The sequence below is a fragment of the Lepidochelys kempii genome, chromosome 7, assembly GCF_965140285.1.
Source record: "Lepidochelys kempii isolate rLepKem1 chromosome 7, rLepKem1.hap1, whole genome shotgun sequence".
Lineage (NCBI taxonomy): Eukaryota > Metazoa > Chordata > Testudines > Cheloniidae > Lepidochelys > Lepidochelys kempii.
In genome coordinates this window covers 120,165,019-120,189,914 of record NC_136386.1, presented here as the reverse complement: position 1 = coordinate 120,189,914, position 24,896 = coordinate 120,165,019, and the positions used below count along the sequence as shown (strand labels likewise).

The following is a 24,896-nucleotide window of genomic DNA, read 5'->3' as shown; positions in this document are numbered from 1 at the left end:
ATCTGGCCCAGCTCTGCTCCCCAGTTCAGCTTGGGCCTCGGCTTTCTTTCTCCTTAGCTCGGCCCCACTCTGTCTGACCCAGCCAAGTCCGGCTCACATGGAGGACAGGACCTCCCTGGCCTCCTGACTCCCTGAATAGCCTGCCCTCCCTGTCATTCAGGCTGACCTGGAGCATTGGCCTCTCTCCCCATTGTTCCTGGGGACTGTCAGCCTCAGGGTCCTGATTTCCCATAGACCCTTCCCCTTTTAGTACTGGGAGCTAGCCAACCAAAACACCCCCACTGAATGTTAGTAAGGGGGCAACAGTCCTCTTACATTTACAACTACCTTGATATCCCTCTCTTGGATAAGTAGGGTAGATTTAATCCTTCTCTTACTTCCATGACAGGCAGCATTCTAAAACCTGTACTTGCTTGCAACATGCTCTCCCATAATAGGAAGGGTTTATAATTTGAATATATTATGCTGTACTTTGAAGGCCTCTGCCAACTCAGATACGGAGTCACACACCTTACCTGGGAAGACTATTCTGCAAGTCTTTCCCCTTATCTGGGACAGTGAACAGGGCACATTTTCAAAAAATGGCCACCTAAACTGCTCCTGCAAAACTTGCATATGCAACATTTGCATGTTCAGACTATTCATCTGTGCAAGCAAATCTATTTTTGCATGGGCAGTGCATGCACCTCTCCATTTTCTGAATGTAAGTGTAGATTGTGTGAATGCAAATTTTACACACGCAATTTAGACAGTGAATTTGGAAAATCTGCAACAAGAGAACGATAATTGCTCAAGAGTTTACATTTGTCAGTGCAATCTGACTGCAGGGCCAAGGGTGGGGCTGAAATGAGGTAAAATCACATCTCAGTTACACAAATGTAAATCTGGAGTAACTCCACGAAAGCCAGTGAAGTTATTCCAGGTTTACAGTGGTGTGAATAGAAAAGGAGGACTTGTGGCACCTTAAAGACTAACACATTTATTTGAGAATAAGCTTTTGTGAGCTACAGCTCACTTCACTGGATGCATTCAGTCGAAAATACAGCTCACGAAAGCTTATGCTCAAATAAATTTGTCAGTGTCTAAGGTGCCACAAGTCCTCCTTTTCTTTTTGCAGACACAGACTAACACGGCTGCTACTCTGAAACCTGTCAGTGATGTAAATGAAATCAGAATCTGCCTCTTCTTCAATAATATATACAGAATCTGGTAACACCATGTTCTACATTTCTTGCTACCTAATTGCAATCTTAAATCACAAAGTCCTGTGGACAGTGCAAATGACAGATCTGCCTTTTTTTCCTGGTGAAGCATCTTTTAGCAATCCAGCCTCATGGAATTTCTTGGACTCTTGCCCTTCTTACCTCGTCCTCTTTCCAAAGCCATTTTGCTCCTCATAAACAGCCAGAGAGCCTCTTGATCTTTATGACTGAAACCTGTAGCATAGTCTGGACCTTTCCCTACATCAGAAATACTGTACTGTTGGTTAATATCCGCATTGTGTGGATTAATTAACAGGTAGCTGGCTTGGGTTTTCTCCAGGTTTTCCACACGAGATTTCAGCTTCTTCACTTCTTCCGCTGAAAGGTTAAATTAAAGTAAACCATTAAAGGGGAATGAGAGGTGTGTTGATACCCATAACAATTATTTCTAAAGGCAAGAAGCAAGGGAAAGTTCTTTGTCAACTCACAGCTGCTGCTTAATTTGGCAGGGGATGGGAGAGTAGGGTAGGGTTATTCTGTGTATCTAGTAGCTCCTTGTAACTGGTAACTTTTTACCTGGGATTTCCACTGGACTGAAAAGACATCTTTTGAACCTGTCAGCCTCTAAGGCAGAGGCGGGCAAACTACGGCTCGCGGGCCACATCCGGCCCGTGGGAACGTCCTGCCCGGCCCCTGAGCTCCTGGTCCGGGCTCTCTCCCCCTGTCTCCCTCCCCAGCAGGCTCACCTTGCTATGCTGCCAGCGCTCTGGCCCGCCGCTCCCGCCAGGCACTGCGGGTGGCGTGGCTGGCTCCAGACGGGCGGCGGGGCTGTCAGCTCCTGCTGCTCTGAGCAGCATGGTAAGGGGGCAGGGGCAGGGTTAGATAAGGGGGAAGGGGTTCCGGGGGCAGTCAGGGGACAGGGAGCAGGGGGCGGTTGGATAGGAGGTGGGGGCCAGGCTGTTTGGGGAGGCACAGCCTTCCCTACCTGGCCCTCCATATAGTTTCGCAACACCGATGTGGCCCTCAGGCCAAAAAGTTTGCCCACCCCTGCTCTAAGGGCAAAAATTATCTGGTGGTCAGAGCACTGGAGTGGGAGTCAGATCTAAATTCTCCTCCCAGCTGTGCCATTGATTTCCTCTGTGATCTCGAGCAAGTTACATCCCCTCTCTGGTCTCATCTACTCTAGGAAAAAAAGGGGTTTTCCTAACATAAGTTAACTAACATGAGACAAAATCCTAAGGTGGACAAGACAGTTTGTAGCTTTCACATGAGTTAGTTGGTTGAGGCAAAACCTAAGGGTTTAATTCATAGTCTTTAATTCAAACTGTTTATACACGTGGAAATGACACACTGCCTTGTTTTCACTAGGATTTCACCTTGCATTAGTTACCTCGAGTTAAGACCACCACTGTTTTCCTCGTGAATATGCACCCTGTGTGCCTCATTCCTCACATCCGTAAAACAGGAACAGTACTGATTTCTACCCCTCGCACAGCTGTTGTGAAGCCTAATCCACTAATGCTGGTCAAGCGCCTTGAGAACCTTGATGGACAGCACAAGAGAAGTGCAAGGCTCTCTAATGATACTTAAAGGCACAGACAAAGAAATGCGCATTTAGTAGCTAAATCCTCACAAGTGAAAGATACGAGACCCAAGAAAATTTGAAAGCAAAGCTGAGCAAACATGGATGCTTCTGGGGACAGTGAGCACTGTGTTGGTACAGCATGGGAGAGCTGATGGACTCCAAGTATCCTCCTGCTGCGTTTCTGTCAAACACTGTTCACTTCTTTATGGGAGGTGACACAGATCACGTCATGGACAGTGATGGGCCCCAGCAGCACAGTTTGGGTTTGGATTCAGATCTTGAACCAAATTTTGGGAAAGATGAGGAGAACACAAGAACTGTGCAACCAGATCAGACTAGTGGTCCATGCAGCTCAGTCTCCTATCTCTAAGACAGACAAGCATTGGAGGCTTCAGAATAGGGTCTAAGAAACCCTACAATCGATAGTTGTGGAATAGCCTGCCCAGCAGTGCCACTGGAACACTTTTAATAGTGGGGGTGCTGAAAGCCAGCCCCCTTACCCCAGTCTTTGCCCCCCCCCTCCCGCCCCGGAGCTGGGAGCAGGGCCGTGTCTCTGGGACGGGGGAACCTGGACAGGGGTAAGGGGGCTGAGGCTGGGGCCACAGCTGGGGGTGGGTGCGGGGCTGGGAGTGGAGCCCTGCGCAAAACCTGGGGGTGCTGCAGCACCCCCCGCACCCCTAGTTCCCGTGCCTATGCTGCCCAGAGGAGAAGTTTCCTAACCCTGGTCACTTACAGGTTGGCTTTTGCCCTGAAGCAAGAGGGTTTCTATCCCTTACACATTATTTTTATCTTATCTGATGTATCCGTTGTTCTCATTATCCTTATCTTTGTTTTATCTTTTACTTAGCCCTGCTAAGCGCTCAGTGAATGGAAGTTCACAGGCTAATTATGTGCGCTGCAAAAAAGTATTGCATGGGACAGATACTATTACATTCTCTCTACCATCCATGATTTCGTTTCCCTCTGTGTTGTCCCTCTAAAGGGGGTTTGGATGGAGGGTTTTGCTTTCCTTCATTATCGATCTGGATCTGAACTTCCTCAAAGTTTGGCGGGTATTTAGATTTGGAGTTTGGTTCAGGCCAATCACGAATCACATCTGGATTTCACTGAACCTGAACGATATAGTCCATCCTTTGGCCTGCTCTTACTGTGATCTCTTACCCAAAGCGATGAGTCCGAAGAGCAATCCAAGGAGGAGCAGCCCAGCCAGGAGCAAACCCAGGAGCCATTTCCACCAGCTACAGCAGGAACCACAGGGACACCAAGCTGGGGCTGACCCTATCCCTCCCCCTCCATCATCGCCTCGAATTTCTAAAGTGGGAAAGGACAACAGCAAAGTTAATAAACAACTCACTGATTTCAGTATGAGAATAAGGCCTGCAGGGGCAGGCCCATTAAATACAGTGCTCTAGGGAAAAACCTTTCCAATTCAGTTTGCACACAATGGGTGAAATTCGGAGCATCCTGAAGTCAATGGCAAAACTCCCGTGATTTCAACAGGGCTAATGTTTTTTGAACTGCTGACTTCCAGTTTGCAGGTGCTAGTTGCCCCTACATTTGTGTGCTTGCACAACGATGACACAATGAATCGCAGCCATAGCTCTGTGTAGTTGTTCTGCTAACTACTTGATTTACCCCTCCAGTCAAGAAGCGCATCTACTCAGATTTGCACCCACATCTGAATTACGGGTGCAAATTTTGCAGGTGCAGACTGTGCTCATCCTAAAACAGCAACTCTTATGAAAATGGCCTCCCCTCTTTATTGATCACTTACAGATTATTTATATCACAGCTGGGTTATTCTTTTTTTCATTGAAAGTAAACTGTGCTTTAATATATCCCCTCCTACTAAAGAATCTTCAAAGCACTACTGACCTGCATAAGTTGCTTTGTCCTTTGTTGACACGGATTTTAGACCTCCTGTTGTTACAACAAAAGAGATTTTAATTATCTTTTTAAATTATTTTATTTTTAATTATTACCAACCACACCCAGGATAATATTGACACAGGTAAAATACAAAAAGAAAAGGAGTACTTGTGGCACCTTAGAGATTAACCAATTTATTTGAGCGTAAGCTTTCGTGAGCTACAGCTCACTTCATCGGATGCATACTGTGGAAAGTGTAGAAGATCTTTTTATACACACAAAGCATGAAAAAATACCTCCCTCCACCCCACTCTCCTGCTGGTAATAGCTTATCTAAAGTGATCACTCTCCTTACAATGTGTATGATAATCAAGTTGGGCCATTTCCAGCACAAATCCAGGTTTTCTCACCCCCCCCACAAACCCACTCTCCTGCTGGTAATAGCTTATCTAAAGTGACCACTCGCCTTACAATGTGTATGATAATCAAGGTGGGCCAGGGTTTAACAAGGCCAAATCCAGGGTTTAACAAGAACGTCTGAGGAGGGGGCGGGGGGTTAGGAAAAAACAAGGGGAAATAGGTTACCTTGCATAATGACTTAGCCACTCCCAGTCTCTATTCAAGCCTAAATTAATTGTATCCAATTTGCAAATGAATTCCAATTCAACAGTCTCTCGCTGGAGTCTGGATTAAAAGTTTTTTTGTTGTAATATTGCAACTTTCATGTCTGTAATCGCGTGACCAGAGAGATTGAAGTGTTCTCCGACTGGTTTATGAATGTTATAATTCTTGACATTTGATTTGTGTCCATTTATTCTTTTACGTAGAGACCGTCCAGTTTGACCAAGGTACGTGGCAGAGGGGCATTGCTGGCACATGATGGCATATATCACATTGCTGGATGTGCAGGTGAACGAGCCTCTCTCTGGTCACGCGATTACAGACATGAAAGTTGCGATATTACAACAAAAAAACTTCAAATCCAGACTCCAGCGAGAAACTGTTGAATTGGAATTCATTTGCAAATTGGGTACAATTAACTTAGGCTTGAATAGAGACTGGGAGTGGCTAAGTCATTATGCAAGGTAACCTATTTCCCCTTGTTTTTTCCTACCCCCCCCCCCGACTTTCTTGTTAAACCCTGGATTTGTGCTGGAAATGGCGCACCTTGATTATCATACACATTGTAAGGAGAGTGGTCACTTTAGATAAGCTATTACCAGCAGGAGAGTGGGTTTGTGTGTGTGTGTGTGTGGGAGGGGGGGTGAGAAAACCTGGATTTGTGCTGGAAATGGCCCAACTTGATTATCATACACATTGTAAGGAGAGTGATCACTTTAGATAAGCTATTACCAGCAGGAGAGTGGGGCGGGGGGAGGTATTTTTTCATGCTTTGTGTGTATATAAAAAGATCTTCTACACTTTCCACATATGCATCCGATGAAGTGAGCTGTAGCTCACGAAAGCTTACGCTCAAATAAATTGGTTAATCTCTAAGGTGCCACAAGTCCTCCTTTTCTTTTTGCGGATACAGACTAACACGGCTGCTACTCTGAAACCAGCTAAAATACAATTCTGTTTATCAGTGTGTCTTTAGTACAAGCTGTATTGGACAATGCTTTATTCTAACCACCTTGATATCCCTCTCTTGGCTAAGTAGGGTAGATTTAATCCCTCTGTTACTTCCATTACAGGCAGCATTCTAAGACCTGTACTTGCTTGCAACATGCTCTCCCATAATAGAATGAAATTATGCAATGCCAAAGCAGGCAATAGTATAAACTACAGGAAACAATGGAACAAAAGTGGTGCAAATTGCATATTGCAGGTAAGCTGAGCTGAACATGGGTGCAAGCAGGAAAGTGATGTGACGTGTACTGATTTGGCATTCCTTGAGTCTGAAAAACAAGTGAAATTTACACACCCTGGGGATGGAAGGATGGTGTAGCAGGAAAAGCAATTAACAGGAAAGTGTAAGTGTAAGTAGGGGCCAGTCTACCCCTGTTAGTAACTTCCTGCTACATGCACATCTCTTTACCCCAGAGCATATAATTCACACTCATTTTACACACCCATTCAAGACTGCGTCACTCCAGTGGTGTAACTCCTCTGATGCTATATTGAATCAGGTCTTATGTGACAAGCCAGCACTAGTCAGTTATTAATTATTTATTATTACTATTATTATTTAGCATGTCTTCCAGTAGCACCCCAATGGGCTTGGCATTTTCCAGGAAGAGAAGAAGTTACAGTCCTTGCCCCGAGGGCTTAAAATCTAAAGACAGACCAACAGACAGAGGAAGGAAATGCAAGACATAAACAGAGGGCTCAAGCATGTGACTGGCTTTGTCTTAATAATATGACACAGTTCTTTTTTTTAATAGGTCATACAATATTCCTGATCCCTAGTTTACCACTAACTTTGTAACTAGCTCCACCAACATGGAATAGGTCCCTTTCTGGTTTGTGAATCAATGCATTCAGCCACAAGGCTAATACACAGTTAGAGAGGAAATTAAGAGGCACAGGCAAGGCATATGTTCAGATGGGACTGGAAGGAGATCTGGAGGGCAGGTGAGGTGCAGTGAGATAGGCAGGCTGTCCCAGATGGTGCAGAAGAGGAAGCTCTGACAGGTAGTGAGGAGACTGTGTGCTGCGACAAACAGGCGATCGGTGCCAGAATGATTGTCTCTTACCATTTGTTTCAGATTTCAGGTAGGAGTCTGCAGCGTAAGAGGAAGAGAAGCCCTGCTTTTCTCTCTTCAAGGTGTCTTCTGCAAAGGACGCTGTGTGGAGTCCAAAGAGGAGTCAAATATGTCTTACCAGAAGTCAGACTGGGCCAGATCCTCAGCTTGTGTAAACCGGCATAGCTCCATTGAACTCAATGGGGCCATGCTGATTTACACCAGCCAAAGCTCTGGCCCTTGGTCTTTAAGCCCTGGAGTTTTAACAGCAAGCTGGCTAGCGGGGATGCCTTGTAAAGTTCTCCATGGCGTTTCATACAGAGAGTATGAACTTTGTCCTTGTGTACATAGTGTGGGAGGCTGCCCTCGTGTGGTTAATGGATGACATGGCAGCCCAGATGTCTATTCTGCATTCCCGTGGCTTATAAAGTTTCAAATCAAACCCTTTGACACTAGATTTCTGTAGTTCACAGAGCTGAAAACTCTAGAGATGGAAGAGGCTCTTTAGGTCATACAGTCCATCTCGCTGCTCAGACAGATTTATTCCCTGCTGTACCAGGGTTTTGTTCAGTGTCATTTTAAATGTGCCCAAGGGGTAGGGCTTTCACCACTGCCCTGGGCAGACAGTTCCACAGCTGGATAGATTGCAATAGCAATTTCCCAGAACCTGCCAGACTCTCACCTTTGGAACTATTTCCCAGCAATTAATATTCATTTCTAAGCCCCCAGCATGCATGCATGTCATGGGAGACGGTGGGAGGAGAACATACCTCCACTGAGCCCCGTGCTGGAAGCACTGAAGACCTTGCCGCTGTCCTTCGTCATGATCAAGAGCTCCATCTCCTTCTTGGCAGGGACATTCTCCTTCTCCAGCAGCAGGAACTTGCAGTCTTTACGCAGGATGTCGTCGCTCTGGGAGTTCACATTGCTGCCAACTGGGGTGTGCGGGGGGTGGGGGGAGAGAGAGAGATTGGTTAGTGGGCAGAAAGGATGGTCCAGTGGTTAGGATGCTAGCCTAGGATTTAAGAAACCTGGATTCAATTCTCTGCTCTGCCACAGGCTTCCTGTGTGAACTTAGGCAAGTCACTTAGCCTCTCTGTGCCTCAGTTTCCCACGTGGAAAATAGGAATCACAGCAGTGCCCTACCTCATAGCAGTGTTGTGAGGATAACTACATTTAAGACTGTGAGGCAGTCCTATATTATGGTAAGGAGGCTATATCAGATAAGATAGAGAGTGCACTTTTGCTAAGGAAGCTTGAGGACAAATCAGCTGAAATGAAACCATCTGGTAAAGCCCAGGCTCCCTTGGTGATGGGAATATGGCTACCATAAGCACTGAGCTATGGAACAATCAGTCCTTTGGCTAGCAGAAGAGCAGTAGTGTTGAACAGGTTTTCGGTTTATGCTGATTGCTAGTGAGAACTCTATATATGGCGTGGCGTAGGCATATAATACATTCACATGCAAATGGAAAGTAGATCCCCTGAATTGCTTGATCTTCTGACAAAATGGTGTACAAAACTAAACTTGCAAATGTACCGGCACAAAGTTCAGATTAAAGATAATGGGCATGCTTTTGCTCTGTTATCCTGGTGTGAATCTGGAGTAATCACTAATGCCTACTCTGCTGTGAGTTTTGCAATATTTTATTGTTTTCTTAAAGCCCCACCTTCTGGAGTCCTGTGATTACATGACAAGCTGGGCTGTAATTTTAAAAAAGGTTTCTAGCACTCATAGTTGGGGAGAAAAGTTTGAAAACATGAACCCCAAAGGCTCAAAAACAAGAAGGCAAAACAAAAGAACCTGGAATTTATTTGTTAAAATCTCACGATTGTTAAACCAATCTCATAAATTTTGAACTCTTGGGGCCAATAATGCTGCAAAATTTTGTACAAAACTAACCTTGCAAAATTTCAGGTTTCATATTAAAGATAATGGGCCCGATTTTGCTTCCAGTTTTTCTGGTTAAAATCAGGATTAACGCCGGTGAGGCCAACTGAGTTACACCAGTATGACCCTGGCACGGGGCAGGTCAGAATCAGGTCTCTGATTTCCTAGTGCTGAACTTTCTTTTCATTTGTGAACAGCAAGAGTGACATCTAGTGGACAGGTTTCAGAGTAGCAGCCGTGTTAGTCTGTATTCGCAAAAAGAAAAGGAGGACTTGTGGCACCTTAGCGACTAACCAATTTATTTGAGCATGAGCTTTCGTGAGCTACAGCTCACTTGGTTCGTGATCAGTGTTTATTTGTTCTAAGGCTATTCCATGAGTTACAGTGGCCCAAGAGGGTGAATCCGAGACTATGTCTACACCACAATCACAGGGTGGGGTTGCAACTGGAGTAGACACACCGGAGCGAGCTTTAATTTAGCTAGCAGGGTACCAGAGCAGCGAAGCCGTGGCAGTGCGAGCTTTGGTGTGGGCTAGCACTGTGTGTGATTACCCAGAGTTCCAGGTGGGCGCGGCACCTACAGCCAATGCCGAAGCACACGGTGTTGCAGTTTCATGCAGCACTTGAGCTAGCTAGACTAAAGTGACTTTGGGTATGTCTACAAGGGCTGCAATCTTCTGGGTATGCCCACACCAGCTGCAATCATACCCTCCGATACTTTCAAACCACGATCTGCCTGCATGAGGACAATTGCCCACACAAATCATCAGCTATATACTGTCAGACCTGGACTTCCATGAGTTGCAGACTCACCAGTTGAAGCGCACACTCCGCTACCAGCCATTCCAGCGCTCTGGGAAGTGTTTTTCTTCACTCCGTATACTGAAGACAGAAATCAGCAGAGACTAAAACCACAGAACTTGAACCCTCCTAGCCAGAGGAAAAGCCGCACAGAAGAATTGCTAAAGAAGCAGGCTGAGAGAAGGGGAAAAAATAGAACCGTTCCCAAAAGGAAAGAGGCTGGGGATCCTGAGGTGCCGACCCAAACCCACCTTGGACTCGATCCTGCAATTTTGCCCAGGTGAAAAGTTCTTTTGCAAAGTGTATGGGACAACTTGCTCAGGTAAGAGCTTCCCCAGTGACTAAGGGCATGCAGGAGTGGGCTCATTGTTTGCCTTGGGTGCTGACAGTTGGACCTCACACTTGCGTGGCTGAAGGGAACACCCCATTGCATCCTATATGACACACCAGAAAAACTGCCAGAGGGAACCAGTGTTCATATTTCTTTAATAGGATAGATTAGAATTGAACACATTTCCTTCTCGATTCGAGTCCCAGTTACATTTCATGTAAAGCACTGATTCTGCTCTTTGCATTGTCCTGTCTTTTAGACTGTGCATCCTGAGAAAGGCCCCTGATGTGAATTATTTTATCATTAAGGAGTTACTGGGACATGGGAAGCGCTACTGCAGAACAAAGCCACACAGATCAGTTACCCAGCCACTCCTCTCAATGATTAAAATGTCACTGACCTGTGGAGGCTGCGATCGCACTATGAGTCATGGCTGTAGAGCTTGGAGTCAGGTTGTTTTGAACACCAAACACTGCAAAAAAAAAAAAAAAAAAAAAAAAAAAAAAGCCCTGAGGTGAATAACAAGAGGTCGGCATTGCAACTGGCATTTGGACAAACAAAAACTAGGACCAATGAAAATAATAGTAATTACAGTGATTCCTGCTTGTAAAGGTAGAGTAGCAGGCCTGAGACGACCCCCCCACTGGGGACTCTAAATGAACTCAGCTGGCCAGCTGAATGTTTCATACACATTTGTGTTCATTACTTTTAATAAGAATTTTGCACACCTGTCACTTTCCCTTCCACAGATCCCTGGCCGCCCCGATATCACCCTGTCCTGGAAGCCATGGTCAGCTCAGGATAAATAAAGGTAGCCATTTTGGAACATTTGACTTAAACAGACTGTGAAGAGACCTGGCATTGTCTCTGTGCTGCGTATACATTTCCGGAGGGGCCGATTTGTAAAGAAAGGGTTGAATTCACAGACCGGTCGAGCCTGGTTAAGGGAGAGCTGAGGGGCAATGTGATAGGCACACTGAGTATGTGAAAGGTGTAGACACCATGAAGGAGAGAAATGTTTAGGGTTAGGTAGGAGGGTCTAGCCCGGAGTATTGGGATGGGATTGAGCAAAGGGAACTGTAGTGGGCTGAACATCAGGAACCACAGGGTCTGATAGACACTCATTTTTTCTCCCTGGGGAAACAGTGGAAGTTCAAGTTATTTGAAATGAAACATTTGAGATTTTCCTGTAGGATACAATCCTGGATTTGTCTCACAAGGATAGACAAGTTGGCCTAATGGATGCTTTCCAAATAAATGACATTTCTCCCGAGACCCCAAATATTCCATCCCCCCAAATATTCCATCACTGGTTTCTAATGCCAATGACTCAGGGCAGACTCTGAAGTAACTCCATTTCAGCCAAAAGAGTTACTCCCAGTGAACATGCTGACTGATGTAACTGAGCTCAGGACACGGTGCAAAGAATGCACAGAGGGAGGGGGTAATCTAGGTGTTTTTTTGTTATACATTTCAGCTGATGTCCTGAGCTCCGTGAAACGAAGTAGGGAAGAAGAGAGAAGTCTGACCTGTTGAGGAACTGCTCAGCCCTGTGTTCAGAGTGGGAGAGCCAGAAGCCAGGTTATTTGGGATGCCAAACACTGCAAGAGGAGGAAAAAAATGATTTGTCAAAACAGATAAATGAGATCCCAGCGCATCCAGGCAGATGGCTCAGCCCCCAAAGCCTGAGAGTGAATGGATCACTAGGAAATTTCATTCCTTCATCAGAAACAGATTCTGCTAGAAAACGTACAATAAACACACTGGGGGAAATTTAAAATCATTGCACAAAACACTCTGTTTTACTCTATTTTAAAAAGGGAGAAGGTTTTGATCTCCAAAAAGTTACAGTGACTGGACACGGTTAGGATGCCAAGTCCTTTAAACTTTAGAGGATCCTTCACCGTTCCATTTGCAGCTAGAAAACAGCGTCATTGAGGACGACACTTCCTGACATTCAGAAATGGCTCTAAAGACGTAACATTCAGTCCCAGCATTCACTGATTGAAGTGGGAGTTCTGGATGTGCAAGGAATACACCTAATAGTCCTAATGTGGGATCCAAACCCTGTAATAACTCAAACACCGTCCATATTCCAATCCAATGTTGTCTTCTCTAAGAGGCTTGATCCTGAGCTCACTGAAGTCAATGGGAAAGCTCAGCAGAACAGGATCAGGCACTGTGGACGTTTGATCTTTATGAATAAGGGATTCAAAGCATAATCAATGCAGAAGTAATTCCGGGGGTACAGGGAGGCAGAAATCTATGGAGAACAATCAAGTGCATTTGCTTCCCCCTGCACTATCCCTCCCCCGCCTTCAACATCTCCTCATCCCATGCACAAAACACCAGCAGCAGGACAAAGAGGGTCCTAGGACAAGTGGCCAATGGGGTGGGGCAGTTACTGTACCTGATCCTGTTGAATGGGACATGGTGTTGACCAGGGAAGAGCCCTGGGCCATGTTGTTGTGGTAACTGCCAAGGGAAGACCCTGCAGGCAGGGTGGAGGACCACATGTATGGAGGGAGGGCAGCATTCAGTATGGTTGTGTCATATGTCCCCGACACTGGAGAGGAAACAGTAATGGGGTTGAGTGAGAGCAGGCTCTGGTAACAGAAAACAGACCACCTACTCAGAGGCAGAAGACACACAAAGCCAGGTTTCGATCTCAGTTTCTGATCAGCTCCTGATCTCCAGTGTATATCTGGAGTCACTCCCTCAGTTTCAATGGAGTGACTCCAGATTCACACCTGTCTAACTGAGATCAGCACCTGGCCCGCTATAGCCAAGCCAATTTTGAACCCATTGGACAAATACAGAGATTGCCTGAATTTGTGTCACTTCACTGTAACCACTTGCAAAGCACCTCAAGGGTTTAATCACAGTCACATATGATGATGGCAGAATACAAACTAAACACATTTCAGTCCACATCCTGGTGAGGAAACCAACATTGAATATGGATCTTCTATGAAACCTCCACACATGGGCAACTATTGTATCATTAATGAACAACTAGGAAAAACACCAGGTGAGTCAGCTCCTCACTAGGGTATTTGAACCACTGCATCCAGATAAATATGAGAGTTGAGCCATTATTTGTTCTGTTAAACACTGGTAGAGTTCAGTGGTGTTACACCAGGGGTGAAGTTGACCCATGATGCCTAAAGCACTATAGCAGGGATGGGTACGCAAATGAAAGATAATATATTGGACCATTTTTGTCACTCGCATAGCTCTGTTGACCAGTGAACATGTGGGGTTCGTGGGACACAGACCATTGGGCCAAATGTAGGACATTCTAAAGGGTGGCCTGTGGTAACTTCCATCTTGCTGCTTAGACCAAGACAGAGAATGGATTGCTTGGGGCTTTAGTCTCCACCAGCCTCAACTCTGAATTAAAGATGATGGCAGCTGGAATCTGCTCTGTTTTATGAAAATTAAGGGGGACACTGGCAATTATGGCCCTGCTCTGGGCAGTATCTGGGCACCCTGTGTGTAACTCCCCTTTTTGCATTGTTATTACACTCTGGAAAAGACAGCAAACATTTTTAACCTGAATTGTTCCTGGCATTGTTCTTTAGTTTTATAAGAATTGCCTGGAATTTCTATGTCACAAGCCACATGCTTTAAATGAATCATTCTCCACTCCCTGCGCAGCCGGCATTGCTAACACCCCTCTGCAAAGTACCTGACTGGGAGCTCTCAGTCACCATCTTTGTTTCCACTACAGCTTTCTTGGGGATGGGGAGAGTGCTGGATGACGATCGTGTGGGGCTGACGCTGGCCGATCGACTCCCCTTCAGCAAACGCTTCACATCATCCAGTTCCGTCCCTGGCAGAGAAAACAGATGTCCAGACTAAGCCCAAAGCCATCACCTAATATAGAGATGCTCCTACTACTTTAACATGTGTAAGAGAGGTGGTGTCCAGCAGGAAACAGGGCCATTTCCCAAAGCTCCTTAGAACTCTGCATTAGGCAAATGGCTGTCCCATCTCCAGCACTTCCCCCTGAAAGTGGATTAGGTGGGATAAAATGCCAGAGGATATCTAGCAGGACAAAACCCTAAACTGGCTGGGGGGGGGGGGGGAATCCTCAGTAGGTCTTTCCCGTCTCTTTCTACAAAATCTTGTCTGACTGTCTTTGAGAGGACTAGTTTCTGGGACTAGGGTTGCCCCCGGTTCCTGGAAGGAGGTACTGATATCTCTGGAACTCCAGCTGGGATATCACTGAACATTGGTGACTCTCCAGACTGTGGAAGGTGTTGAACCTGTCTATGAAGTGCTCTTTTAATGCACAAATTTCTGTCTCATCTAATACACCTTTCAGCGGAGTATAGAGGCACCCACTAGCGTGCAGGCTCACTCTAGTAACAGCACAGCACTATGACCAAGGCCAAAGAACTCTTGTAAAGACCCTCACTTTCATAGGGAAGCAACTGAAGTCAGCAGTGAGGACCTAGGGTCCTTCATCATTGGCCTCAATAGGAGGTTTGCCAGTCCCCTCAATGGGAACAGGACTGGGGCCGTAGTGAGGAGAGGAGCAATTGGCAAAATGATTCTATTCAGGAGTGACTCATTCAAGCTAAATAAAACCACCCTGGTAAACTAGAGGTCTAGCCCACAGCAAACTTCCTCACTCCTCACACTTTAAATTAAAAATTACTTGCAGAGAGTGAAGGGAGGCGGTTTCTTATCACCGCATGCAAATTTTATGGCGCCCCATGTGCCACCCTGAGTGCGCAGCCCCAGAGAAGCCATCGGCACAGTTAGAGCAGAAATAGCCTCAAGACCAAAATAGTCAGCATCGGAGTTGGCTCTTGAGGGCTATCCCTTAGGAGGGGAAAACCAGGCCCCCGTGTTCACTCTAAAACAACAGCAGGGACACTTACATCTGGTCGAGGGAGAAGCACTCTGGAGTCGTACTCGGATTTCGCTCTCTGCACAAGAAAAGAGGGTCATGAATACGGAGCGAGATGAACTGGCGTCACGAGCAGGCTGCAAAAGCTAATTCCCTACTTCTCACTGTCCATATACATTATTATCTGTTAGGTTTGGGCAGCTTGCACAGCTTGATGGATTGGTTTTATCGATCTGAATTTTTAGAAGTGGCTTTTTACTTTTGGGACAGATTCTGATACTTTCACTCCCACTGAGAAGTATTGCCCTTTAAGTTTTCACAATGTTTTGTTAGATGTTTTTGGTACCATATAAATACATTAATAAATAATCGTAATGCACAGATTTTTGTCATATTGCATAGCATCTTATGTACCTCATTAGGGAGGTGCAACATTAATATAAGGCCCAATCTTGCAGCCCTTAGTCACATGGATATTCTCATTGACATCTATTAGTTAATTACTTTTATTATATTATCCTAATGTGAGAACAATCAGAGTCACAAAGGACTTCTGAATTTTAAAGGTTACTAGTTGCATTGGGCCTCTAGCCCTTCCCAGCTGTCACTCAGATAAAACTCCCATTTTCATCACTCGGAGATTTACCTGTGTAAGGACTGGTCTGGTATTATTAGACGACTTCTCTATTGGCTCATTTAGTGTAGACTTTCCCATACAATTTTTTATTGGGTTTTGCTTGATTCAAAAGTGCTTTGAAATAAAATAGCCAGGTTGCGAAAGATAGTTTTATTACTGGGTTTTACTCTCCAGCATGAGAGAATATAGGATTAAACTGATTGGGCTGAAACAAACTTTAAATCTAGTTGTCCAGGAGCCAACTGGCCAGCCTGAGTGTCTGACACATGTTCCTCCGGATGAAACCTAACAGTGCATGTTCTATGAAAGAAACACTTCTTTTGGCAGTTGAGTGGAGAAGATGATAGATTGGGGCTATTTTTTGAAGCAATATGAAAAGCTGGAGCATGATCCTCCTGTGTCTGCTTTATTATGTGTGGGAAGATTCCCCAGAGATCTCAGGTTTCTAAAGTGCTGGGAGAGACTCCAAAGATCTCAGGTAGAAGTAACTGGCAATTGCTAAGATCTACTGGAGGAGCCGTAACTATGCCCTTTGATTTATAGCCACAGCTCATATGATTTTGGATAAAATTATTTTTACTGTTGCTTTCTCACCAGCTGGGAATATAAATTAAGCTCTTCAGTATCAATTATATCCAACTTTTCCCCAAACGGCTGATTAATTAGTGAAATAAAAGGAGGGAAATTCTATTTAACAGCTTAAGCAAATCAAGTTTTTACAAGAAGGTGTCTAAATGGACCACACTGCTTCAGTGATTTCCTAGCCATCCCATCCACTAGGGCATACCTCTTAGGGAAATGTAGCTACCGTCTCATATAACAGATCTCAATGGAAGGAAGATGAAGGGGGTTATTGTTATTTCAATATTTAAATACTTTGGAAGTGCTCAGCTATTATAGAGATGGGTCACATAAAGATAGATAGATAGATAGATAGATTTATTGAAGGTGATGTTTACATAAGACAGAGAGAGGGAAAAAGAGAGTGCTGACAGATTTTGGACACAAAACCTGGGGTCTGATCTTGATCAAGATCATGACCTTGGCCCAGCTTTGAACTAAAGATGAGAATCTCTTTGGTCTATTTCTAACACCCTCAGCCGTCCAACTCCCCAGCTCATCCTTATGAAGAATTGCCCACATCCTTCACTCCTGATTTCTTCACCTTATTGATTTTTCCATTTTGCTCATTGCACTTGTTTGTGCAGCTGCCCAAATCTTAGTGGTCCAGATCCTCAGCTGGTATAAATACATGTAGCTCCATTGACTTCCCTGGAGCCAAACTGATGTATGCCAGCTGCAGGACTGGTCCAGAGAAGCAGGAGGAGGATCTCCAAAAGGATCTCCAAAAAGCACATCCCAACTCACCTCGGCTTTGACTCCGCCCTCTGGTATTGGACGATGCTGTGAAAACCAATCAGAGAAAAGCAAATTTTAGACTCTATCAACTGTAACATATTTGAAAAGTAATGCAAGCTTCTTATGTGAGTTGTACAGTTGCTCTGTTTAGCTGGGGCATGGCATGGAGACGCTGATCCCCAAATATTTTGGCTACCATCACTTAGGTCGCTGCATATTTAACTGAAAATATACAGTACTTAGTATTTCTGGATCATCTAATAATTCCCTCAACACATCCAAGGTTGGCAAATGCCCCTAATGACCTATCAAGAAACTTGATGGTAAATCAGAAGCCAACTTGGAGAAGAACCAGGGGATGTGTGCATACAACAATATCTAACATAAATTTGGAGTAACTCCATGCATATCACAGAGGCGTATGTGTCTGTACTGGCTGTACAACAATATCTCACTGAATAATAATAATGCCTGGATTGCACTGATGGGTGTTAATATTCAGTTAGGGAGCAGGAAACTCAATGAGATCTCCCCTTAAAGTGAAGATCACCAGCACAAAGTTGGGGATAGCAGATATACAATAGAGCATCTGTAGAAATGGTCTTTAAATACAAACACTGACCAAATTTTGCTCTCAGTTACATTAACATAAATGTGGAGTAACTCCATGCATGTCATAGATCTATCTATCTGTCTGTCTGTACTGGCTGCATGAGAACCCCCGAGCAGAGGGGAAATTGTGGGCATAATAAGACATTGCAACCCCTTTCCCAATGGGCAGACTTTCCAGAGTCATTCTTCCCTATGACAGATTTCAGAGTAACAGCCGTGTTAGTCTGTATTCACAAAAAGAAAAGGAGTACTTGAGGCACCTTAGAGACTAACCAATTTATTTGAGCATAAGTTTTCGTGAACTGTGGCTCACGAAAGCTTATGCTCAAATAAATTGGTTAGTCTCTAAGGTGCCTCAAGTACTCCTTTTCTTCTTCCCCATGCTTCGTCATGTGCATGGCATTATTTTTATTGATCCATGTATTCCAGTAATGTGTCCTGCCAGAAGCCATAGAGCTGCCAACATGCATGCCCTTGGCCTGACATTCATAGTGACTGTAATGTAAGAACATACCGAACTCTTTTCTAGGGAATTCAGGAGAAGAATTTGCGCTGGAGCTCCCTGCAGAAGAAGAAAAGATTCTATGTTAAAGCTTTGTCAAATATTTATGCCCCAAGGTCATTAAGAGACCTTGTTTAATATATCATGTCCATATCTACCAAATCTTAAGTACTGGCAGTGACAGGGTAACAAACATTTCCATTTAAAAAGAACTACTGAGTATTATACTGATGAGCTGCTGTCATCCTCCAACCACAATAAGCTATGAACATTATTTGGATGAACATAATTATTTGTTAGTCTCTAAGGTGCCACAAGTACTCCTTTTCTTTTTATAATTATAAATAGGACTCTGTGGGTAATTTTCATTAAAATGCATCCTTGTGGTCTATTCCATAATTGTCCCATATTGGGATTTATGCTCCAGGAGACAATTCTGCTTTAGCAGGTTGGAACTGCCAAGACAACCTAGCAGGGCACCTCTAATTCCCCATCTCTATAACAGATTCTATTATACCTTCATATGTTGCATTGCGGGTGACGTAGGTTTTTCTTTCAAAGGTTGAGCCAGGTGATTTGGGGAGAGTAGAGCAGGGAGATGGGCTTTGTCTGTAGCCGGAGGAGGAGGAATTCATTCTACCACTTCCACCTATAGGTAAAACAAACGCCCCTCAGAAAGTAAAGCTAATGCCTCATACATGTAAAGTGGTGCCCTATACTCTTCTGTGTTGGCATGGATGGACCTCACACTGAGTTGCAGAGGTATGTTAGGGCTAGTGATGGGCTAGAGCCACAAAGTTTGGATCTGGCTCTGTTGAGCTTCTCCAAAGTTCAGGGGGTGCTTATATCTGTTGTTTTAGTTCAGCTCATTGTAGAGAGACAACCCCTGCTACCTTTGAAGCCAAAGGCAGTTTTGCGACCGACATCAATAGGAGCAGGTTTGTGCCCAGGTTTGAGGAACCAGCCACATCTCCAAAGATGGGAGATCTTGGGAATTGGCTAGGGTTGTGGGTTGGTTTAGGTTCAGGCCCATATGTAAATTTAAGGGTCAGTGTGAAACGGACCACAAAAATTGTGGGGTACTTAAGTTGATCCCAACAAGTAGGGGATGCTGCTGGAACACAAGCTCCATGCGGTAGGGGGATACAGAAACGGAAAACACATCCATAAATCCACAAGATGGTGTGTGCATTTGTGGGACTGCCTTCCTGACAGCATGAGGGTCCGTGTCCTTACTCTGCCGTTGCTCAGTTACTCTGCTTCCTGGAAAACTAGCGAAGGGGTGAACGTGAGTCATGAACAAGGAGCCTGGAACTTGGATGCTGTTAAATTCAGGCTTAGGAGAGGGCTCCTTTCCTACTCACATCAGAGCTGCAGCAGAAGGGAGACAGGCCAGCATCTCTTTCGCTGATCTGTGGTGTGTGGAAGGACCTGACCTCTGTGTGAATTCTAACACTGGCATTCGAGTCAGAACCCAGAATAGCGTGTCAGCTGCAATTGAGCAAGATGTATTCATGGGGATCGGTGAGGGTGACAGTGGACGTCATCTTTCCATTAGCACAAAGACAATGTGTCCTTGGGATCTCAATAGAGAATGAGCAGGGGCCAGGACCCAAGTACTCATTTTCCCTTCTACTCCTCCCCATCCCTCCACATACTGCACAGTTGCCTTTAGAAAATGTGATTGTGGCACATAAAGCAAATCTCCAGATAACTGATGCCTGACCTTTTGAAATGCCCGAGCAGTTCGAAAGATGGAATCTGGCTTTCATGGGAAATTTTGAGGTGACTTTCGGTTTTGAACCGGAACGAAAAGTCGAAACACTGGAAATGTTTGCCAGACAAAAAATTCCCCCGAGTTTAGAACTGCAAGCATCAAAAAGGACAATGCAGCGTTTGCGAACGAAACAAAACAACTCTGACCCGCGGAAACGACACTTCTCCTCTTGATCCTTCCGAGAGGAAAATTGAAAAATTTCATGGAAAACAACATTTTCCCCATTGAAAATGTCAATTTTGACAAAGCAGCATTTTCTAATGGGAAATTTTTTTGTGTAAAAAAAACCGTGACCAATCCTAAAAGGTGCTGCACCCATCCTATTGACTGCAGTGGGAACAGAAAGTTCTCAGCACCTTGTAGGGATGGGGCTCTTACACAGAAAGTGCTCTCACCACTTCCCCATGAATGTTTTCTGGGTTTGCCCTTGGCTCGGACCCCGTCCCTGACCCTGCGCCCCACCCCAGTGAAGCGGCCTTTGCTTTCTGTTCATTCACTCTCCATTTCGTCACAACCTACTCGAAGTCACATAGCTGCTGCCGTGGGTGAAAGTCCTCTTCTCCATTCCACTCCCTCCGCCATGGGCTGTTTTGTGTCCAGTGCTGCTCCCTCCTTCTGTGAGAGACAAGCACAAAATGAGACTTTCTGTGGCCAGAAGAGATGAGGACAAGAGCAAAAGACGCTGCGGGATGAGGCACCAGGCACCCACAGCTGGTGTTATGCTCTGTTACAGAGCCAGGGCCATGGCTGAGGAGGTGTCTTTGGAACTGTGTACAGTAGTTGGAAGGAGTTATCAGTGCTGGGGAAGCCAGCCAGCCTGAACCTCTTCTCTTTCTCCGGGCTCTGACATTCCAGCTGCCACAGCAAGGAAAGTGCTCAGATCATCACTTTCCATCCAGGTTGCACGCAAGTCTCTTCTCAAGTCTCTTCTCAAGCAATTGCACGCTGGTGCCAAGAGCACATAAGATTCACCCAGGCTGGTAAAGGGAGGTATAACTGACCCTTTACGTGCCCCGAGGAGATTCATCTTGAGGGAAGGCAGGTTTTAAGGCCACGTCTATATGTACACCACGGCAGCCCAAGCTTTGAAGAGGCTCTATACCAACAGGAGAGAGCTCTCCCGTCGGCACAAAAACCCCACCTCCGCGAGCGGCAGAAGGTGTGTTGGTGGGAGAAGCTCTCCTGCCAACATAGCTGTGCGCACGAGTGCTTATGTCAGTATAACTGAGGTCGCTCAGAGGGGTGGGAGATTCACAGCCCTGAGTGACATAAGTTTTGCTGACATAGGCAGGGTAGACATTTTTCTACTGGCGGAAGAGAAGCTGGGGGAGATATAGGAGCCCTGCCCGTGGCAGCTGCTGTGGAGATGAGCTAAAGCAGCACCCCCATAGCCACTCTATCTTTGTCCCATCCCCAGCCAGTGCCACCCTTTTTTGGGTCTGTTTTTTGGGTGGCCTTAGTCTCCTATGGGCCTAAGATTTCTCACCCTCATCCCTGGGAGATGTTTCTTCTCTGGAACCCTGCACCCTGGCATAATCCCTTGATAGATCTGGTCTGGGAGTCTTCACAGACCATCCCTTGCTCCTTTCTTTCCCACTCAAATGGGCCCCCAAACCCTGTCTATTCTAATGATCAAGAAGCACTTTTTCTGGGAGGTGGGGGGGTTCTGAGACTGATGCACTGATACATGAGGACTTGTGCAAACCGCACCAACACACATAAATTGCACGCGTGTGTGCACACACACACTGCTGAGGATGGACAGCACAACATATAATGTCTACTTACTTGGTGGTAAGGACGTCAGTCTTGTGGTTACTGACTCTGTAATAACTGGGGAAAGAAAAAGGTGAGGTTATGGCCCTGAAATCTAGCCAAGCAAGGTGCAAGTTTTATTTTACGTCCATGGAATAATGGGACTCGAATAAAGAAAAATCTTTTAAGACCACAGAGCCAAATGGCTTTCCAGCCAGCTTGGTGGTAGCACACACTCTGTTTGTAGGCTTTGACCCAGTGCTTGTCATTGTAGTATCTCAGCTCCTCACAGAATTAATGAACCTGGCCTCACAACAACCCCTTGTGAAAAAGGGAAGGATTATTATGTTAATTTTACAGATGCAGCACTGAGGCATCTAAACCTAAGTCACACAACATGTCTGTGGCAGAATCAGCACTCAGATCTCCAGAGTTCCATGCCAGGGCCCTAATCACAAGGCTGTCCCTGTGGTGAATTAGAGAGGGCACTCTAAATGTTCTTGTAATGCTGGCAGACCCCGGTCGTCGTCGGCCGGGATCAGACCTAGGCTCTTTGAAGCTTAATGCATGAGCCTCGACTGCATGGGCTAAAAGACACTTTTCTCTTAACCAAGGCTGCAGCAGATACATCAGCCTCTAGCTGGTCTCACTGCCACTGAAAGGGGACAGAGTACCACACCAAGCACGCATGGGTGACATACTTCCCCTAGTTGAGGAAGTGCATCCCGAGCTTCAGAGACTTCCCAGTTGATACACTGGACAAGCCCTCACTTGTAATGCTGCCAGACCCCAGTCATCGTAGGCTGGGATCAAACCTGGGATCTCTGGAGCTTAACACACGAGCCTCTACTGAAGGGGTAGTCAACTATTTTTTTCCAAGGTCCACAATTTCTTGGTCAAGGTATAGTCAAGGTCCAGACTCCAGAGAAAATAATGAAAAAATAATAATAACAATCATGATAATCAGTAAATAAAAAGATTTCGGGATCCATTCAAAAGCATCTGGAGGCCCAGATTAGGCCGTGATCCGTCCGTTGACTACCCCATCTCTACTGCATAAGCTAAAAGACACTTCTCTTTTAGCCAAGGTTGTAGCAGACTCATCAATCTCTAGCGGGTCTAGCTGCCACTAGAGGGGGACAGAGCACCACACCCTAAAAGCAGGCCTGGGTTACGCTCCAGAATGTACAATGTGGCCTCTGTTACTAGAGAAATTCATGCTGTTCCATACTGTGGGAAGAATCGGGCCTTGACACCTCAGATAGCTGCACAGTTCAATTCTGGATCCAGGTTCGGATTCTAACCCCCTCTAAAGTTCAGGGTGTTCGGATCTGGGTTTTGTGATTGGGGCCCATCTCTGACAACAAGATTTTGTTTTAAAAGCTTTTCGTACGTCTTTCAGTGACTTCTGCTCCATCCCGTTTGGTTTTCTTCGTTACTGAGTCCATACCATCGCCGCCTGAGGGGAAAGCACAGAGACCTCATTGAAAGGGACACTGTTTCATAGTCGTTCAATATCAGCACTAGGACATGCTGTAGGCAGAGGCCCTGTCATCCTATCAGCTGGCTGAGAGCCCCAATAGTATCCAAGCGGGTAATGAAGCAGGGATGAATGGTTTGCCCAGACACTCAAAGGACCTTAGTGCAGAGCACCCCATCTAGTCGTTGGAAGGGTTGTAGCCTGAGTGGGGCTCTTTCCTTTTTCAAATCTCTGTTTCTTTTGTCATTAACTATGCCGCTTAGTGCTCGAGGACTTGCTGGGGGACTTCAGTTGCTGCACTCACTCACCCTCTCTACCAACTTACATCTTTGCCAGCTGAAGATTTTGCAGCCATAATATTTAAAAGCCAGCATAATTCATTTTTTTTCTCTTCGTTTTCTCACTTGTCACTCAGCATCTCCTGGAAAGGGGAACATCTGGAGATATTAGATTTTTGTTAACTGCACTATGGACCATGTACAATGTAAATCCATCCCGTATAATGTAGATCCACCCTGTACAATTCATCCTATGTACAATGTAGATCCACCCATATGGCCTCTGTCCATCACATGCATGGCTCTATGGATACACAGTATAGGTCCAGTAATTAGCCCATGCAGGACCCTATATAGAAGCACAGGGTATGTCCATATAAGCTATATCTATCCAGAGCCAGGCAGCATTGCAAATATGTCCACCAAACTGATGCCCATACGGCACTGTGGCTCTCTATATGTGCCTGTGTGGTCCTATGAATGCATCCCATGTGTCTTGGCGTCCAGTGGAAATTAATGGCATGAATTATGAAAGAGGGAGTTTAATGGTATTTACAATTGCATGGCCTAAGGGTGAAAGAGTGGGGTTATTTTCTTCCTGCCCTATAGACAGTCTTTCACTGTGTGAAGTGCCAGGGACATCTAATGGCTGGTCAGTTTAGTCACAGAGAGATCATCACAGTCAGAGGACATTCCAACTGGACCCCACGCTTTCCCTCTTTCCCCCCATTTAACACTGCCACATGAGTATTACTGGCTTGCTTGGCATTATCCTCCTCTGAAACAGTAGGAGCCTATGGTGTTCCAGCAAGAGCAGGGCTGACTCCAAGAGCCATCCTGGGCAGTCCACACACAAGCCCTGTTTCAGAGTAGCAGCCGTGTTAGTCTGGCGTTCCAGGAGGATGCAGGGAAGGCACACTGAGAAGGATAGAATGATAAAGCCAACAACAGAGATGCAAGAGAGCTGGCTCAAAACATAGGGAGAATTTAGATCTGGATCAAATCCAACCTCATGATTTTATGACTTTAGCGTATCTCTATAATTGCTTATCTCCAGCCCTGCCTCTGAGGTAAGCTTAAATCAGAACACAAGATCCAAAGCCCAGCCCCACATATCTGCTCTGAGCAGGGTTAGACACACAATGTTAAAAACACAGGCAGCTGCAGAAGTTTTGTCTACCCCACTGATTCCAACCTTGCTACCATGGCTGGAACGCCTTGCCAAAGAGCTTAAGTGCAGAGACAGCTGTAGTCATTACTGAAATACCACTC

General features: G+C 45.5%; 1 protein-coding gene across 1 annotated transcript in view; it reads right to left on the bottom strand.

Annotated features, from left to right (window-relative positions):
- The window catches only part of COL17A1 (collagen type XVII alpha 1 chain), a 118,386-nt gene that overhangs the window by 33,987 nt on the left and 59,503 nt on the right, over window positions 1-24,896 (bottom strand). Inside the window, exons 4-20 of the mRNA XM_073354444.2 lie at window positions 23,260-23,325; window positions 21,900-21,944; window positions 20,631-20,726; window positions 18,852-18,983; window positions 18,347-18,394; window positions 17,230-17,265; window positions 15,256-15,303; window positions 14,055-14,198; window positions 12,774-12,929; window positions 11,893-11,964; window positions 10,764-10,835; window positions 10,045-10,113; window positions 8,111-8,275; window positions 7,353-7,442; window positions 4,663-4,707; window positions 3,949-4,098; window positions 1,365-1,580 (exon numbers count right to left, since the gene is read on the bottom strand). Coding sequence (XP_073210545.2) covers window positions 1,365-1,580; window positions 3,949-4,098; window positions 4,663-4,707; window positions 7,353-7,442; window positions 8,111-8,275; window positions 10,045-10,113; window positions 10,764-10,835; window positions 11,893-11,964; window positions 12,774-12,929; window positions 14,055-14,198; window positions 15,256-15,303; window positions 17,230-17,265; window positions 18,347-18,394; window positions 18,852-18,983; window positions 20,631-20,726; window positions 21,900-21,944; window positions 23,260-23,314 — 1,639 coding nt within the window. The 5' untranslated portion in view covers window positions 23,315-23,325. The remainder of the gene's footprint in view (window positions 1-1,364; window positions 1,581-3,948; window positions 4,099-4,662; window positions 4,708-7,352; window positions 7,443-8,110; window positions 8,276-10,044; window positions 10,114-10,763; window positions 10,836-11,892; window positions 11,965-12,773; window positions 12,930-14,054; window positions 14,199-15,255; window positions 15,304-17,229; window positions 17,266-18,346; window positions 18,395-18,851; window positions 18,984-20,630; window positions 20,727-21,899; window positions 21,945-23,259; window positions 23,326-24,896) is intronic.